This window comes from Chelmon rostratus, chromosome 6 (genome assembly GCF_017976325.1).
Source record: "Chelmon rostratus isolate fCheRos1 chromosome 6, fCheRos1.pri, whole genome shotgun sequence".
Lineage (NCBI taxonomy): Eukaryota > Metazoa > Chordata > Actinopteri > Chaetodontiformes > Chaetodontidae > Chelmon > Chelmon rostratus.
The window spans coordinates 29,225,890-29,244,231 of NC_055663.1; the positions used below are offsets into that span (position 1 = coordinate 29,225,890).

Genomic DNA, 18,342 nt, shown 5'->3' on the forward strand with positions numbered 1-18,342 from the left:
CCCAGAGGACTAATCCTGATGATGTTAGTAATCCCCTGACTGTAGCGCCACCGTGAGGTCTTATTTAAAAGGTCAATCTGGTTCAAGCAGATCCAAATTTTAGATTGTCCAACAGTTTCTGACAAAAATACCTGCAGAACTAATGAAAATGTTAGCATGCTAAACATTGTAGCTGCTAAACGTGTACACGTTGTTTTTGCGACCATGTTAGCATTTAGCTCAAGCTGCAGGCGTGTGTAAAGCCTCACAGAGCTGTTAGCGTGCTGCTAGCATGGCTGTCAGCTCCTTGTCATTGATGTTTGTGAAGGATGGAGAGAGGAACCGGAGAATCCCGGCCAATCACATCTCAGCACTGATCTGACAAACCCCCCACCCCCACGTGCCTGAAGAGAGCCTGACATTCACGCGGCATTTTATCAAAGATGTGAAGTGTTATAATGAGGGCCGGCACACTCGGACTTAACCCCCCTCCCACGCCTCCCTGAGGGGGGGTCCATATTTACTTTGAACAGCTGTTTAATGAACTTCAGTCGCTCTGTTAGAGGACTGGATTAGAAACTGATTCAGATGCAGTCTGATGGATCTGAGGCTCTGCTGGCAGCTGATGTGGGATCAGTCCAGTTTGTTGAATGCACACACGGTGTATGAACTTTATATACAGTCTGTGGTTACCGGGGGGTGCTGCTATATACAGCTATACTGTAGTTACATAAATAACAGCTCACAGGATCACAATGTGTCCATAAATGTGATTGATAACTTTTATTGATGCTGCTGCATCCAGAGTCACTTCACAGTAATAATGCAGTACTCATACAGTACTGTGAAGTGAGCTGTGTATATTTAAACAGTGCATCCGAGCAGTACGCATCTATTGGGTGTTTATATATTTATATGATATGTTGATGACAGACGGTGTTTTAAAATCTGCAGCTACGCCTGCATCAGTGATCAGGCCGAAAAATGTAGAGATGACTTTACAATTCTTACTGTTTTGCTGACGGTGGCCATCAGAGGACATCTCAAGCTCAGCCTGTCAGCTCTCAGCTGTGCTTGAATTTAACTTCACCTGCAACAAGTTAGCATGCAAACAGTTAGTGTCTATATGTTTAGATGGGACTTTTGATTTTATGACGATCCAGTTTGCACCAAATAAGAGAATTCAATGAAACCAAATAATGAGCTGCAGAATAGACAGTTAATCATGTGTCATGTGCACTGTCAACCTGTGTGTGTGTGTGTGTGTGTGTGTGAGTGTTGACGGACAGTTAGCACAGCTGCAGTCAGCTCATGTCTCGGCTCTCTCTGCTGGTTCGTGGTGGAGGTTGATCCCTCTGTGATCCGTCGTTATGAGACAACACAGTGAGCTGATCCTCCTCTCAGGCTGCCAGCATGTGAAGCTGTTGTCTGAACTGTAATGATGTCTTTAAGAGGTGTTACCACAAGAGTCTGATGTGGGAGCTGCGCAGATCTGATCAGAGTAGATGAAGCAGGCCTTCATCCTGCAGGTCTTCTTCGTCTTCTGACCAAACAGTTGTTATATGAGCATCACTTTTGATTAAAACAGTGAAAAGCTTTCAGTAATTATTAACTTTCATGAACTTTGAACTGCAAAATCTAGCCAGAAGTTCTGAAGAGACCCTGTCATGGACCAACAAGGAGCACCTGAAGGCCACAAATTTCAACCAAAGTGGATTCATCTGTAAACTTGTTAATGGACTTTATTCTGATCCTGAGTGAGAGGAAACCTGAAAGCTTCATGTCTGAGAACATAAACTTTATTTCTCTACACATCAGGATTCGCCGGAGGTTTGACCAGCAGAGCAGCGCTTCGCTGTGTGAGCAGGTAAACAAGAAAACTGCTGAACGGCGACAGTGACACGTGAAAATGAAGCATTTCAGCACAAAGTGAGAAGAGTCGAGGTGAAGTCAGCGGGTGAGTTCAGGCCGGTGACAGATCCACCTGTAAAGACAAAGATCACGTCAGATTTAAGGCTGATTGGACGGACAAAAACAATTCAGACGTCTCAAAACACATCGGAGGTACTGACTGAGTCTGTCCTCTGTCTGTCCTCCCGTCAAAGAAACGATAAAATGGACTTTTCTATGTGGAATTTTCACTTTCTTTGATCACGTGTCTCCACTGAGGGCTTTACGAGGTTAAAAACACGATCTGGTCGGCTTCAATCGGCCTGAATTCATGAGAGTCGTTGTGTTCAAAGCTCTCTGAACGTGGTGGAAATGTGAGAACGCTTTGTTTTTCCAGCTCGTCGGCTCTCTTCCCTGCAGCTCTCTGAGCCGTCAGTCTTATCAAACAGTGAAGAAGTCAAACTATTTATACCCCGACAGAGTGAGGGGGCTGTCGTCTGATGACAGCCGGTGTTCACGCTGAGGGGGTCTAATGGCTTTTGGAGGCTAAATTATGTCTGTAGTGCTTTCACTCAATCAAAGCCACATTCCTTCAGACCTCAAACACCCAGCAGTCCGTGACGGACTCGCGGGGAGTCTTACCCTCTTTAAGGACCTGATGCTGCTCCCGCGGATTGCCGCCATCAGGTCGTCGCGGCTCGACCTCTGCGGCAGCGGCGGCCGTGGCGGTTCGTCCCGCCTCTTCTGCAGCGACGGCTTCAGGGCGTTCTTCAGGTCTTTGAGAATGTCTGCGCTCTCCTTTTCGTTGGCGCCGTTCTTGAGCTTCTTTGACTTCGCTTTCCTTTGGTTCGACTGACTCTTTGTGCCGTTCGTGCCTTCGTGCTGTTTGATCATTTCAGCGATCTTCCTCGTTGGTGGGTCCAGAAACGGGGGAGGGGGATTCCTCTTCTGATTTTCAGCAGCTTTAGATGGTTGTGAGGGCTTCTTCAGTGGTCTGTTTTCTGCAGATGTACCAGAACCGGACCCTTCTGGAGGACCCTGCTCCGTCTTCTGTTGGAGCCTCCTCTGTCGTTGCTGGTCCTGGTTGCGCGTCAGGATGCCGGTCGCCGTCATCCTCGGGCCCGGGAGGTCGAACTGATAGCCGAGCTTGAGCAGGGTGGTGTTTTCCCTCAGCAGCTGGACCATCTCCATCTCCACCTTCCCCCCGCAGATGTGCCTCTGGTTGTGGAAGCGAAGCTCCACCAGAGTCCTGTTGTGCTGCAGAGCTGCCATCAGAGCCAGGATGCCCTGACCGGAGACGAAGTTGGACTCGATGTTCAGGTTTCGGATGAACCGATTCTCGCGGAGCATCTTGGAGATGGCGAAGGCCGCCCGGTCGTCGGCGTGGGTGTTGGCGAGGCTGAAAATGTGGACGTGGGTGTTTGTGCACAGGGCCTCGGCGAAGCGAAGCAAGGTGTCTTGGGAGATGTCCTCGATGTTGTTGAGGTTGACTTCGCTCACGGTGGGATCGTTGACCAGGATCTGCTCCAGAGTTTTGTCGATAACAGTCGGGTTCCCGCTCGGTCTGTCGGGGGCTGCGTTCAGGATTTCGTCTGTGGTTTCAGTCCTCCTCGGCCCTTTTGACGGACTGTTCTTCTGAGGACATTTATTCCTGATCAGAGGCTCCTTTTTACACTCATCTTTCTTTTCCACCTCGTCTTCCTTTGCATCATTTTTGCTGAAGAGACTCTGCAGTTTCTTCCCCTTTTGTGAACTCTTCTTCCTGTCGCTGTCCGGCATCTTGCCGCCGTCGCTGGTGGTCATCGTCGCTCGCTCCCCTCTGCTCTTATCTGGGCGTCCCTCCTGCACATGATAACAGGACGGAAAATTAGGTCGAACCCTGACATTCTCCAGCCTCTGACTTTTAATTAGGAATCCTCTCCAACGCTGGCAGACAGTCATTAAAGCTGACATTTCTCAGAGAGGCTTTATTTTTAGACTGTTGTCCGGCAACACGTTTCAGTAAACTCGATACATGTGACACATCATTAAATATATATATTTATTATAGCAGTGGGTTTGTTTCTGAACAAATTCTAGAGGACTACAGAAACATCTCTGGACTCTTTCTCACTTAGATCTGAAACCAGAAGGCTTCATGTAAATGTCCAGTGGTTTAGGATTGGACCATAAAGTTGGACAATAAAAATAATGAAAATTTAGAAACAAATCAAGGCAACAGAAGCTCCAAAAACACTGAATCCTCCATTTCCCACAATGCAGCTGCACATTTTCTTTCAAACTTGTCACACAGGCTTTCTCCTGCACACTTGTTGTCTCTCAGGCCAAGCTGAGATAACCCTGATGACATCACAGTGACGTCACCAGAGTTATTTCTCCACAGGAGACAGACAGCTGTTTTCACAGGCTGAACAGGACAAACCATGATGAGAAAAACTGTTGGAGTGCTTCTTTAATCTGAACCTGAATCAGTTGATAGATTTTTCTGTCATCAGGGCGTTGATCCAGATGACTTTTATTTTGACAGACTGAGACCGTCGTTGTTTCGAATGTGCAGATCTGCCTGTGATCAGGCATGAAAACAACATGGAGACGTGTTTCTTTAAGTTAAATTACAGAGTAACTGAACTCAAAGTGCACTTGTTTGTGTTTATTATTCAGTTTTGCAGAGACGACAAAAAAAGAAAACGCAGATGTCTCGAGATAATGAGTTAATTTATCAGGAGGAAATCATTTTGGACGATTCATAAGAGTGAACCATAATACACACACACTCTGAGGTGGCTTTGGGAGAACATTAATGAAGATTTAAGTACAATCGGATGCATTGATCATTATAAACACATGTTCGTCAGGTGCTACAGTTGTTAATATGGCGTCTCTGCACGCCGGCACAGCAGTCCTGACCTCTGATAACATTATTGATGTTGTTTTATTATTTAAAGGAAGCAGAAAGAACCTTTTATCTTCTCAAGATAAATGATTTTGTTATCTGGAAAAGTCAGCCGCTTGTTTTCTCCAGATGACGAGATAAACCAACAGATTACCAGTAGAAAAGATGAAGGCATTAGAGGAATGAATGCGAGCACAGCTGTTTGTTTTGTTGCTCTTTAAAGCTGCGTTCATCGTTCGGTCGCTGATCAGCTGAGAGTCAGCTGCAGACGAAGTCAAACCCAGAAGATGAGAAACACACATGGGTGTTAAAGTTTCAGCACGTTTATCTTTAAAGCAACTGATGGATGATTTGAAAATGATGACGCTCTCTCTCTCTGTAATATGCACTCGTGGTCTGGACGTCCCCTCTCACCTGTCCGCCGTTGGACTCCGTCCTCTTGTCGTCCAGCAGCTTCTTGTTCTCTTCCTCCCAGTATTTCAGCAGAGCGTCCCTGTGGAAGGTTCCCGTCGGGGTCTTGGCGGTCTGGTCTTTCTGTCTCAGGCCGATGGGGACGTTGTCGTCGAGGTCGGCCAGCTCCCTCTCCAGCTCCTGGAGCTCCTCGGAGGACAGAGTGGCCAGCAGCTCGTCTTCGTCCACCTCCTCGTACTTCTTCAGCTCCCTGCGGTACCCAAAGGTACTCATGGCTCTGCGCTTGTTTTTGGACTCTTAGATCTCTAACTGAAACTCTTCTCACACTTTTAGATCCTTGTGTTCTTGATTAAATCGTCCCTGAGTTGTTCTCACTCTCCTGCTCGGACCCCCTCTTGCTCATCGACTTGTCCTCCATCAGATTGGTCGGGTCAGGGATGCTGTGGACGACTGGTTGGCGAATCAGAGAGCGCTCCTTCATCTGCTGGTCCCGGCTGCCAGAGGACCCTGATGGGGAGAAAGGGGAGGGCCGCCACGCCGCTCATGGTACTGTCTTTTTTTAGGGTGTTGGGTGGGGGGTCAATGAGAGAGGCTTACTGCAGGAATGTGAGCCCGCTGAGCGGCCTGTGCTGAGAGCGAGGGAACAAAACGCCACGAGGAACATCGGCGATGAAGCTCTGTGGCGTTACGCAACGATCAGACACAGAAACACACCACGTTGTTAGGGGAGCACCCCCCCTCTGAGGATGGTGGCCTGTCCACGGTACAGCTCCGGCTGGCACCGAGGAGGTCTGTGGTGGATTCTGATGCTGTTTACACCAGAACACCACCAAGTCGGGACGGACAGATTTATCAGACTTTCTTTAGAGAAACAAAACACAGACTCAAAACTTAAAGACAAGTCAGTCAAGAAAGATTAACTACACCGATAAGACCGAAAAACTCAACTTTTAAGTCAACATGAAGAAGAATTAACTTAAGAAAGATATTAACTTGGTGAGAACGATGTTATTATGACTGATAGAAATGATGGATCCATTTAGCAGCATCTAAAACAGTCAGTCAACCACGTGAGTGGGATTCAGCTGCTGTTGGGCCGAGCAGTTTTAGCAGCCTGGGTCCAGATATAAAACACTGAAAAATCTGCAGTTTATTTTGCAGCTGCAGTAAAACGCAGCACAGTCCAACAGAAAAACTGCAGCCAACAGAAGTCATTGAAGAGTTGAATCACAGCGGGAACACAAACCGAACATTAGCATCTTCACAGAGCGACTGTTTATCTACTGCCCGGCTGTCGCTCTGAATCCTACCATGTGTTGTCATTATTGTGTCCACCCCTGTGCTCGTCACATGGACGTGTGGGACCGACCCTCAGTCTTACAGTTTGTTGTCTGGTTGCCGAGACAACCATCAGAGCTCCATAACAACGTGCATCCATCACTGAAGCCGCCTGCCAGTCGTATCGTGTTACATGTCTGAAGTGAGAGAACACCACTCTGATCCTAAATCTGCTGCAAATATGACCTTTGACCTGGATTATTGCTGATTAGCATCAGTCATACAGGCTGAGGATGGAAACAGTCTCAGTTACAAAACAAAGGCTCAAACTGCTGGTTTCTGCATGTTTATTCTGTCCTGCTCAGCATCTTTTGGGTTATTTGTCATTTTTCGGATAAATTTCCTTCCTTCCAGGCAGCTGTTGGTTTCTGTTCATTTCCACAGAAATCGGTTTGCAGAGAGGTAATCCATCACGGTCTTTGTCTTTTTGTCTTTGCTCTGTTTTGTTTTTTTCCCATGGGACACTTGGCGACTTCATCATTTCTAAATAACATCTGAAAAAAAACAGGAGATCAGCTGTTCATGGAGCAGAGGTCCGGGCTGCTGGGCGGGGTCTTATGTCACCTGTCACATGTTGCTCCTTGTTTTATTGGCTCACCTTTTTCTATACGTTGTGCTCTGCTTTGTTTTAGCACATTAGCACACCTGCCTCAGACCTGACCTCTCGGATCCGACTTCAGCTCGTATCGACTGTTTGGAGGTCGTTCAAAACAACGTGACCTCTTCCTGTTATCGGGTTCTCGAGTGACCTGGCAGAATGTGGAGCTGTTGTCTCTGCAGGTCAGGAGGTTAAATTTAGAGTCGATCTGTTTTCACTGTCTGACGGCCAGAGGAAGCAGCTCACACCTCAAAGTGTGTTGTTGTCGACACAAAGGGAAACCGCTGCAGCTCAATGTCGTTCAGCTGCAGTTCATTCAGCTGCAGTTCCTCTAATGGCCACTAGATGGGAGGAACTCAACTTTTCTCTGGAAAGACCGTCAGTACATTATGTCAGTCCAGACTGAAATCACCACCAGGTTAAATTTTCACTTACATGGAGAGTGACATCACTCCACATCTAACACACAGATTGGCCCAAAATTGCGGACAGACATTAAGATTCGTGTATCATAATTACACAAAAAGTTTAATAAAATACCAAGCAAATGTTTTTCCAAATGTGGCAGCAGACACTTCATTTCTCAACACTAATAATTCTCAAATAGCAGCCGGTACTTTTCCTTACCTTCGCTGCAGGAGAACTTTTATTCAAACAGGCTTATATTAGAGACAGGCCTTTATTTCTAATTTCACCTAGTTAATAAGTATGCTTGATCACATTTTAGCAAGATGCGTCCTGTTTTTTCTGATCTGCTACTGTTTTAATTTGCCGTTTATACAAATACAACACTTCCTGCCTGTTTATCTTGATAATTTCTGTATAATTTACATTTTCAAAGAATTAATTCCATCAGTACAACAGAGTCATGCCATACTCCCCACTCAGCAGAAAACATTAAACATCTGTTAAACATTATGTCTGTACATTCACCAATGAACTCAAATCACTTCCTCTTTGACGTAAAGCTACTGTCAGTACGGGTACAGATCTGAGTCCAGGTCTTTGGGAGGAGGGAAACCAGAGGTAGTTGAAACATGTGATGGTTGTAACACCTTGAATTCCTCCAATCAGAAACAAGCTACAGTGACTACACTCACTCTGCACATGCTCAGTTAGATTATCTTATATTTACCCCCCAAAAAAGGAGCCACATTTGAAACTAAAGAAAATGATGTAAAAAAAAGTTTTGGGTACTGTCCAGAGATCAGATTTCCAGGAATCCATACTCGTCGTATTGGAATGATGAAAATGAGTGAATAAAAAAAACGTTAATCTGCAGTCAGACTTGTTCACATGAGGTGAAAATGTATAAATATTTGAAAAACCTAAAGGTCTGCTTAAACTAGAGTACTCGCTAAGCTAATGATAACCAGCTGCATGCTGCTAACAGTCCCATTAGGTTAGAATAAGACAGACGGGCAGTCCTGCTTCCTTTGCTGGAGAAGTTTCTTCTTTTCTCTGCCTCTATTGTTTTTAAATGTCGTCAAACTTCATTTTTGATTTCATGTTGATCTTTTTTGAGGATGTGTGTTCAACCCGTTAAATCTTTTTCTTGTATTACATGTTGAGTATTGAGTATAGACATGTAATGGGTTAACAGTGGGATGGGTGTAACAGTGGAGTGCTATTTATTGTGTGTCTCCAGCCTTCCTACTGCTGCATGAATCGTCGAGAGCCTTTTGTGGCTCCAGAGGGACATGAAGAAGAATGCATGGAATATAAGATATAATATCTCTGGTTCTGATTCATTTGATTTATATGTATTTTTTAATAAACATCGTGAGTCCTCTTTTTGAAGTTTAAGGAGGAAGAATGTGAAACATAAGTTACCTTCATCCCCAGACATTATTTAAATGAGAATTCACAGTATTTAAGAGCTCTACCTGCATTTGGTTCTGCATCAGTCTGAGCATCACCTGGTCTGTTATGTTTGCGGTGAAAAGGCTCCTGACACAGTGATGGATGACTGATCAGAAACTAACTGCTGATATTTTATGGTCACTTCGTGCAGCATCTGGGATAGCAGTAATCTTAGTTAATGCCCCTTTGAAACAACAACAAAATAAAAATGTTTGCATTCACACAGTTCAGACCGGGGCCTGCATTCATCAAACTGAAAATCTGAGCAAAAGATGAAAGTAAAGATTTTACTTTTACAGCTGCAGAAACAAACACAAAGAATAAAATTTAAGAGAGCTCCAGATGTGTCTGAAGCTGCAGCATCTAAGACACATCCTGGAGTTACTGTACAAAGTGTTATATACGTTACCTGAAGCAACATGAATCATTCAGAATGTCTTGTGTTTGGTTCGGTTTTTATTTGTCTGGGTTGCAAACAGCAGGTTTGAAGCTAACACTGACTCTGTGTGCATCTCATGTGTAAATCAACAGGAAGTGATACAGCCGCTTACATGTGACGCAGATGTCCATCAAACTAAGACATGGCAGCAGGTTAAGCTTCAAATACACAAGGTAAAAAGTTTTTCTTAATATTTTGTACTTTATACTTACTTATACGTTTATACTGCATTGTGGGAGAGTACTATCCATCAACAGCACAGCCAAAAATCGGCTGTATTTAGCATGTGGTCTGGTTTAAGTATCCTTCTCTTTCACACTATAAATTACAAGCCTGCTTAGAATCAGTATGTAGACGGCAATGAGGACGTGCTGTGCATCTCTGATGGTTATTTCCTGCTCAGAGAACATGTGATCAGTCATGTGATCACTGAAAAGCTGCTCTTAAAGTTTGCTTTTACTCTCCACTGTAAGGAGCTTGATAAATGTGTCCTGCTGCTCACAAGTCCTCATTCCAGAGTCGGCTCTAGATGATTCTTTGATGTTTGATCAACGCAGGCCCAGTTACATAAACCACAAGAGGAAAACATTTAAGACTCAGAGGGTAGACACTTTGGCTCAGTCCTCCCTGCAGATGACTTTAGCGTACAGGTCGTTCTCTTTGAACAGCAGGTAGTCCTTTAGCCTGGTGGGCAGCTGCATGGACGTCAGACCGCTGCAGCTCAGGTGCTTCCTGATCTCCACTCTGCTCAGGTGGGTCAGAGAGCGAGGGTTACCTGGATCACAGAGAACAGCAGTTTCTTTAACCACACATGTCGCGTCCTGGTCTGCTGGTTCTGACCTGCAGCTCTTTAATCACATTGTTTCAACCAACCACCTAACTCACGTGTGGTCCTGCGAATGTGAGGCCACTCCTTGTGTCTCTCCAGGATCCTTTTCAGTTTGCCGCAGAGAGAAACCGGACCGACGTAGTCGAGGAGGATCGACACAACTCGGCCCACCAGGTTCTCCAGCCAGGAGACGCTGACGAAATCACAGAACTGGACAAACGACATTGAATTGACACAGAGAGGTGGTTCTGCTGCTTAGACACGACTGTAGAGAAGCAGAGAAAAGAGAACTCACGGCAACTTTCTCCTCCTGATGCTGTGAGTAACCGGACTCACTCAGGTCCTCCCAGTCGTCGCCGTGGTTACAACAGAAACACTTCTCAGCATCGTAGCCGTTGTTCAGCAGCAGCCTCATCATCACCTCGTCCCTCAGGCAGTACTGCAGCGCCGTGGGAAACACCGTGTCGCTCACCACCGTGAAGTAACAGTTCACGTCCGCTTTGGCCGCCAGCAGCAGCTTCACGATCTCGTAGCGCCCCGACCTGACCGCCACCAGGAGGCAGCGCAGCGGGTCCAGATCGGGTTCGGCTCCCGACTTCAGCAGAATCTCAGTACAGGTGGCGTCCCCGTTGGACACAGCAAAGTACAGCGGGCTTCTCCTCATGTCTCCATAGTTTTCTGAGATGTGAGGAGCTAACACTGCGTTGACATCGAAACCCTTCTGCAGTAGGAGCTCCAGACAGTGAACATGGCCTCCATCAGCGGCGGAGTGGACGGGACTGTGGCCCGACAGCCGCAGGGCCCTTCTGGTGGTGATCGGGATCAAAATCCTCAAAGCTCTGATGGAGAAAATGTGGAGTTCCTCATCAGCTGTCATGGCAGAACAAAACGATATCTCTGGTGTCTAACATCGACCTACTCACAGGTAGTGTCCTTCGTACGCGGCGTGGTGGATGGGCAGCTGGGAGCTCAGGTTGCGGATGTTGGGATTTGCGCCGTGCTGCAGCAGGATGTCGATGCAGTCCGGATTCCCCGAACCTGCAGCATCGTACAGGACGCTGTCGCCGTTTGGCGCCTGAGCGTTTACATCAGCACCTTCATGTGAAAGCAGAGAATGGTCATTTTGGAGCAGGAGCACAAAGATGAAATGACTTCAGCACTTTTATTTGTCGGTGGCATTTAGAATATGTTAAAAGGACACCAATAGACTTTAGATTAGACTTTGGATCTCAGTATTGTGAGTTCACCGTGCTTGATGAGGAGCTCCAGGACTTCGGGGTGGCTGTACTCAGCAGCGATGCCCAGAGGAGTCACTCCATGCTGGTCTGTCTCTGAAACCTGACCTCCGTTCTGCAACAGGAGCTCCAGGGCATGAGCGCAGCCGGCCCTGGAGGCCTCGTGAATGGCCGTCCACTTCTTCAGACACACCTGCTTCACCCGAGCCCCTCCGGATATTAGAATGGAGGCCATCTGATAAGATCCGGCTCTGACTGCTGCAGGGACGACACAAGAAGAACTGACGGTGACGATGGACGAACCCTTTCTGGCATTATGTCCGCTGTGAAGGGGACAATATATATACCTAACAGCAGAGGGGATTCGTTCTTGCTGTTGGTGGTGTGAGGAGAAGCTCCGTGGTCCAGCAGCATCTTCACGTTTTCCACCAAACCAGCTTTCACAGCTAAAGTCAGGAAGGTCTCACCGTCAGAAGTCTTTTCCTCCAGAGTCAGACTGAAAGATGCTGAAGCATGAGACAAGTTCTGCGTTATTTCACTAATTCAGTTCTGGAGGGACGAAGGTGAACACTGAGGCAGATGATACGCATGCTGAAACAGTTTGCAGCTCGTTTTAAGCTCTGGTGAAACCCTTCGTCAGCAGCTGCTCTGTTCTGTCATGTGAAATAAAAGTTTGGACCTCTTACCCACCGTACAGCACCGCCTCCAGGACCAGGACCAGAGGTTGGACCGCCGCCCTGTGCAGAGGATACCAGCCGCACTCGTCCACCTGACTGAAGGCTGCTGGGAAATCGCAGAGCTCCTGCAGAGCCGGCATGTCGCCTGCAGGAAGGGTTCTTGTGAGGAGGTTTTACTGTTTTTCAGGAGAACGTATTAAAACATCCGACCATTGTAGATGATTTTTATCTCTGCCTGTAAAAGCTTGTTTTTCTTCTCATCTTGGACCTTTTACCTTGTTTGATGGCCTCCACAAGCTTTCCAGCTTCACTCCTAAACATACAAACAGGACGATGAAGGAACGTTTCATAAACATGCAACACGCCGGACTCTGGATGGTGAAGCGGCTTCGTGTCGCTGTACCTCGCCGATCCTCTTAGATGTCCCCTTTGACACGACTCCTGAATGCTCATCTGGACGTCGTGGTCCAGAAGCTCGTCTTCATCCATTTCATCAGCTGCATCCGTCTATCTGACGTCAATCGGGTCCACAAAGTCACAACTTAACACGACCTCAGTTCCTCCGTGTGTAACAGCACCAGCAGGACATTAATCCCTGCTAAAATCATTGATGAATATTAGTTTGTATCAATAATCAGAATCTGTAAAGAATCACAAGTACAAGCAATTTGAAGGCGTACTTAAACACAGTAACTGAGTACAGCTCCGGAGTGTCTGATCACAGAGAGGTTTGAATCATCTGTCTCTGTATCGTCTGTCTGCTCTGTTTCCGACACTTTGACCCCTGACCCCCCGACTGTTGATCTGATAGATCACTGGTGATCCATCACTTAAACACCTCATCGATGTTTCTTCAATCTGTGTGGAAGAACTCGGAAAAAACACCTGAAACATGATAAAACCTGAACGTCACGATTCTCACCTGATACATGTGAGTGTTGGAGTCAAAGGACGAAGCAGCAGCAGAGTGTTTGTTTCATGGCTGAACTGCCCCCCCCGACCCTCCCCCAGCGTCACACACACACACACTCCACCACGCTATTTATAGGTGTCACCTGTTGCAGTGTGTTTAGCATGCAGGCCGTCACACAGCACCTAACGGAGTGTAACGCCGCTCATTTTCCACACTCGATAACAAACACCAACGAGCTGCACTGTGTGAATATTTATTGTGTCTTTATGATCCATCGGAGAAGAGGCTCAAAGAGCCTGACCGACTGCAGCACTGACTTTTGACCTCTTTGCTCCACACGGTCATATTGAGACTTTTTGCTGTCGTCTTACACTAAATCTCAACCCCGACTGACACTGTTGGACCGAGCAGTTCAGACTGAAGGACGTCCTACATGCTCAACAATTCACTGCTGCAGAGAAAATACAGTTTATTAAATAGACTGAATCATTAATCTTCATTCAGAATCATAAATCATTGAACTTCCATAATCAATATACTGCTCCTTCCAGGCATCAGGTGAAGGGCATCAACAGTCGTATTAATCCCTGATCACTGAGGCCGGACGTAAAATAAAAATTAATTTCATAGCAGCTGCTCACTGTAGCTTTTATCAAACGTGACTCAAACAGGAGGAAATGGAGCATTTGGGACTATTTTCAGCGGCGGATTAATCCACATTCAATGCTCTAGTGAGTGTTTGTGGCAGCAGGACGGTGTGTGTGTGTATGTGTGTGTGTGTGTCCATGCTGATGAAGGAACATGTCAGCCAAAGCAACAATGAGGCTTATTGATGCGTTCTTAATAGTTTTTGGACAACAATGGAGCTCAATGGCTCAGAGGAAGAAGATCTATCTATACGTGGGATCAATTCATTGTTTGTTTGAGTCTTTACTTGCAATTGAAATAAGAGAAATATAAAATATCCCAGTTTTTTATGCTGTCTTGATCGTGGCCCTTGAAGAAAGACAAGTGGTCACAAAAATCAGGACCAGGATTACTCACAGTAAATATTATTTCTTGAGAAGTCAGTCGAATCAGTCGGATGAAGTCCAGCGACAGGTAGAAAACCACAGTTCGCAGGATATCAGTAACACTATCCCTGGAGAGGAGGAGGTACGGAGAGGGGATGCAGTTGGTGTTGAGGGCAACAGGCCAGCCAAGGAGAGAAGCATGGAGCAGAAAGCTAGAGTTAGGTGGCCGAGGGCTAATGATAGCAAAGAGTGGGAGGCAGTTGATAGAGATTTATCAGTCATATTAAGCAGGCTTAGAGGAGATGTAGTGGAGAAATTGGATAAAATTGGAGATGTGATCTACTCCTATGGTCGAGAGAGATTTGGGGTGCTTGTCAAAAGGAAAGGCGAGAGGGTGCAGGTCGGCAAGTCTAGGCGGCAAAGAGAAATAGAGAAGTTAGTAAAGGAAAGGAGGCAGTTAAGAAAGCAGTGGAGGAAGGCGACAGAAGAAGAAAGGGAGGGAATTAAGGTGTTGCAGGAGGAACTGAGAAGCAGGTTAGCAGTACTCAGAAGGGCAGAACACCTTAGGGAGAAGAGAAAGAAGAAGGAACGTGCAAGGTCAGCATTTTTTAGGAACCCCTTTAATTTTGTGAAAGGCTTGTTTAATCAAGAAAAAGGAGGGCAACTTAAGGCAACGAAATCAGAGATTGAACAGTATTTGAAGTCGACGTATTCAGATTCAAAGGAGAATAGGAACATAGGTCTTCCACCTGACATGCCACCATTAGGGGAAGTGGAGCAGGAGATGGATGTGAGCCCACCTAGGTGGAGAGAAGTGGTGGAGGTGGTTAGGCGTGCAAAGGCTTCTTCGGCCCCAGGGCCTAATGGAGTCCCCTACCGTGTCTATAAGAGTGCACCTGGCATCTTAAGGACACTATGGAGATACCTGAGAATAGTTTGGGAGAAACAAAGTATTCCAAGAGCATGGCGCAGGGCAGGAGGTGTCTTCATCCCTAAGGAGAAGGAGTCATCGGACCTTAGCCAGTTTCGGATGATTTCTCTCCTAAATGTTGAGGGAAAGATTTTCTTTAGTATCGTAGCACAGAGGCTGGCTAAATACTTAGAAGGGAATGGTATGATAGATACGACAGTGCAAAAAGCAGGGATACCAGGATTTGCGGGATGCTTAGAGCATACTAGCATGATTTGGCATCAGATTCAGACAGCTAAGAGGGAGAAAAGAGACTTGAATGTTGTATTTTTAGATCTGGCTAATGCGTTTGGGTCAGTGCCACATAACCTTATTTGGAGTTCCTGTGACTACTTTAAAGTGCCGGAGATAGTTGTTAACTTGGTGAAAGCATATTTCCAAGACATCAGACTGTGTGCAAGTATCGCAGAGCTCACAACAGGCTGGCAAAGATTGGAGGTTGGTATTATGGCAGGATGTACAGTGTCCCCGCTAGCTTTCACAATGGCTATGGAGGTAATTATTAGGGCTTCCAAGTGGGTCGTAGGTGGAGAGAGACGGCAGAATGGAATGCGTCTTCCACCAATTAGGGCTTATATGGATGATATGACACTGCTAACTTCAACAATGCCATGTACAAGGAGGTTGGATAAAGTCAATCAGAATCTCAAGTGGGCTAGTATGAAGATTAAGCCTAGTAAGTCAAGGAGTATTTCAATATACAGAGGGAAAGTAAGTGATAGAAAGTTTGCTATAGATGGTGAGGAAATCCCAACAATTAGGGAGAAATCAGTTAAGAGTCTAGGACGGTGGTACAATGTGGACCTGAATGATGTTGAACAGGTTGTGCAATTTAGAAAGGATGTTGCAGAAGGGCTGGAGAGAATAGATAAATCAGGGCTCCCAGGAAAACTGAGGTTGTGGTGCTTGCAGTTTGGCTTGTACCCTAGGTTAATGTGGCCAATGTCAGTATATGAAGTCCCATTATCTGTAGCAGAGAGAATGGAAAGGCTAGTTAGCTCTTATATTAGAAAATGGTTGGGTGCTCCCAGGTGCTTAAGCAATGTAGCTTTGTATGGGAAAGGAATGCTTCAGCTGCCAGTATCCAGTCTAACAGAGGAGTTTAAATGCACTAAGGTTAGGACAGAACTGTTATTATCTGGGAGTAAGGACATGTTAGTTAGCAATGTGGTTCCGAACCCTTCTGGGGGGAGGAAATGGAACCCAAGGGCAGCAGTGCAGGAGGCAGAGGCAGCTCTTAGGCATGCAGAAATAGTAGGAAATGTTCAATTTGGCCGGGGAGGCTTGGGGCTTGGCCCAGGCAAACCAGTGTGGAATAAAGCAGGTCTAAAGGAGAAAAGAAAGCTTGTAGTGGAACAGGTGCGTAGACAGGAGGAGTTGTTAAGAGGGGCAAAAGCAGTTGGTCAAGCCAAACAGGGACAATGGTTGAATTGGGAAGGTGTTGAGAAGAGGAAACTTAGTTGGAGGGACCTGTGGAATATGGAGGAAGGCCGTATTAAATTTCTGATAGGGGCGACATACGATGTGTTGCCAACCCTGCAGAACCTAAGTCTCTGGGTACAGGGCGATCAATCGTGCCCACTCTGCTCAGGTACAGCAAGTTTAAAGCACATTTTGTCAGGTTGTAGAATTAGCTTATCACAAGGCCGGTATACATGGCGGCATAATCAGGTGCTGAGAAGCTTAGCCGCAGGCATTGAGGAGAGAAGGAAGCAGGTGAATTCTGGAAGTTCTAGAAAGGAGAGGTTAGATGTGCAGTTTGTTCGAGAGGGGGAGAAAAATAAAGCTGCTAAGTCAGGGAGAAAGCAGGTAGGTGGCTGCCTGGTAGGGGCTGATGATTGGCAAATGCAGGTCGACTTGGGAGGAAAGCTAGTTGTGCCCCAGGAAATAGTTTATAGTAATCTGAGGCCGGACATTGTCTTATGGTCCATGAGTAAAAAGACTGTGTATTTTATTGAGTTAACAGTCCCTTGGGAAAATTCAGTGGAGGCAGCTTATGAAAGGAAGAAGACTAAGTATGCAGATTTAAAGACAGAATCTGAGCAGAGGGGATGGAAGACCAAGGTCTGTCCGGTTGAAGTGGGGTGTAGAGGTTTTGTTGCAGGGTCAGCTGTTTCACTGTTGAGGGAGCTGGGAGTGCATGGGCAAAATTTAAGAAAGACAGTGAGGGAGATGTCAGATGAGGCTGCTAGGTCTAGTCAGTGGATATGGATCAGGAGAAATAATAGTAGTTGGGGGGTGAAATAGGGACAGTGAGGGAGGGGGGAGGGGGCAGAGGACATGCATGCCTAACCCGGCAAGAGAAGAGGTTAAAGTCTGAACAAGACACCTCTCCTCTGCTCTGCTTTCCCCGCCCCATCTTCTCGCGCTGCCAATAGGAAGAGAACCAGGAAGTTTAGATAAGGTGGGGGTGTGGCCAGCTAGAGTCTCTCTTTGGGACCATGCGGCCTGTTCAGGTGAGTTTGCGTGGTAAGATACAGAGTTGGCTTGTTTTTTGATCTTTTTGGTTGTTTTCCTGTTTTGTTTGCTTCTTGAAGGAAATGTTAGAAGAGGCTGTTAAATCTAGTCTGTGGTTTAGGCCTCCACCTTCAGCACCCTCTAAATTTTCCACCCCCTACCCGAACAAGGGTCTGTATCCAATCCCTACTTTCATCTTTTGACTCTACCTCTTTATTTTCCATCCCCTACCCGAACCAGGGTTTGTATTCCCACCCCGCTTTTTCTTGGTGCAGTTGGTGAGAGGCAGGGGTAGATGATGGTAGTGTGGCAATCAGCAGTTACATGTGGCATCTAGGCCTGTGGTAGCATTGTAGCAGCTAACAATAGCTAAAGCGGTGAGAGTACGATAGTATCTTAGCAGTTAGTATTGGTAGCTAGCAATTAACATTAACAGTATAGGTGAATCTAGCTTTATTGTCTTCTTCTGTTCCTCTTAGCAGGTAGCGGTTAGCACGTAACATTAGCTAAATGGTAGCATCGGAACTGTATTGTCTTCTTCTGTTCTTCCTAGCGGTTAGCATTAGCATTAGCAATAGTTAAATGGTAGCATCGGTACTGGCCACTACCTGGAGCATCTCTGGGTCAGTTGAACGTGGCGGTGCTGTTTGGATTGTGTAGGAGCAGTGTGAACTGGCACTAGGGGGGGTGACTCTGGGACGCCGGAGTTCACTGCCTAACCTCCTGGAGGTGTAGTGGGACTAAGTAGGCGAAACACTGTTGAAGGGAGGTTTCCACCTGATGACCCCCTGAGACGTGTTAGGAATCACTGCTCTTTGGCAGGTATAGAGGCAGATT

The 18,342-nt window shown here is 46.4% G+C and overlaps 2 protein-coding genes across 2 annotated transcripts; both read right to left on the reverse strand.

Moving 5' to 3' along the window:
- Positions 1 to 1,799: 1,799 nt before the first annotated feature.
- lmod2a (leiomodin 2 (cardiac) a) lies at positions 1,800 to 5,583 on the reverse strand. The gene is made up of 3 exons (XM_041939294.1): positions 5,177 to 5,583; positions 2,512 to 3,711; positions 1,800 to 1,963 (listed from the first exon to the last, which is right to left on the reverse strand). Exons 1-3 carry the CDS (start codon positions 5,444 to 5,446, stop codon positions 1,943 to 1,945), a joined length of 1,491 nt encoding a protein of 496 aa, XP_041795228.1. The 5' UTR covers positions 5,447 to 5,583; the 3' UTR covers positions 1,800 to 1,942.
- Positions 5,584 to 10,028: 4,445 nt separating this feature from the next.
- Positions 10,029 to 12,473, reverse strand: asb15a (ankyrin repeat and SOCS box containing 15a). Its single transcript, XM_041939295.1, has 8 exons — positions 12,428 to 12,473; positions 12,166 to 12,297; positions 11,823 to 11,981; positions 11,488 to 11,733; positions 11,164 to 11,335; positions 10,536 to 11,079; positions 10,297 to 10,450; positions 10,029 to 10,186 (listed from the first exon to the last, which is right to left on the reverse strand). The coding sequence occupies exons 1-8, from the start codon at positions 12,471 to 12,473 to the stop codon at positions 10,029 to 10,031; spliced, it is 1,611 nt and encodes a 536-aa protein (XP_041795229.1).
- Between the last annotated feature and the right edge of the window lie 5,869 nt (positions 12,474 to 18,342).

Bases quoted from the DNA above. Each gene is read 5' to 3' on its own strand.
- lmod2a (XM_041939294.1), bottom strand. From the start codon at position 5,446: ATGAGTACCTTTGGGTACCGCAGGGAGCTGAAGAAGTACGAGGAGGTG. The intron at 3,712-5,176 runs GTGAGAGGGGAC...TATCATGTGCAG, and splicing joins CGGAGTCCAACGGCGGACAG to GAGGGACGCCCAGATAAGAG. The intron at 1,964-2,511 runs GTAAGACTCCCC...TTGTCTTTACAG, and splicing joins GCATCAGGTCCTTAAAGAGG to GTGGATCTGTCACCGGCCTG.
- asb15a (XM_041939295.1), bottom strand. From the start codon at position 12,473: ATGTTTAGGAGTGAAGCTGGAAAGCTTGTGGAGGCCATCAAACAAG. The intron at 12,298-12,427 runs GTAAAAGGTCCA...CCCTTCCTGCAG, and splicing joins TGTGGAGGCCATCAAACAAG to GCGACATGCCGGCTCTGCAG. The intron at 11,336-11,487 runs GTGAACTCACAA...TTTCACATGAAG, and splicing joins GGAGCTCCTCATCAAGCACG to GTGCTGATGTAAACGCTCAG.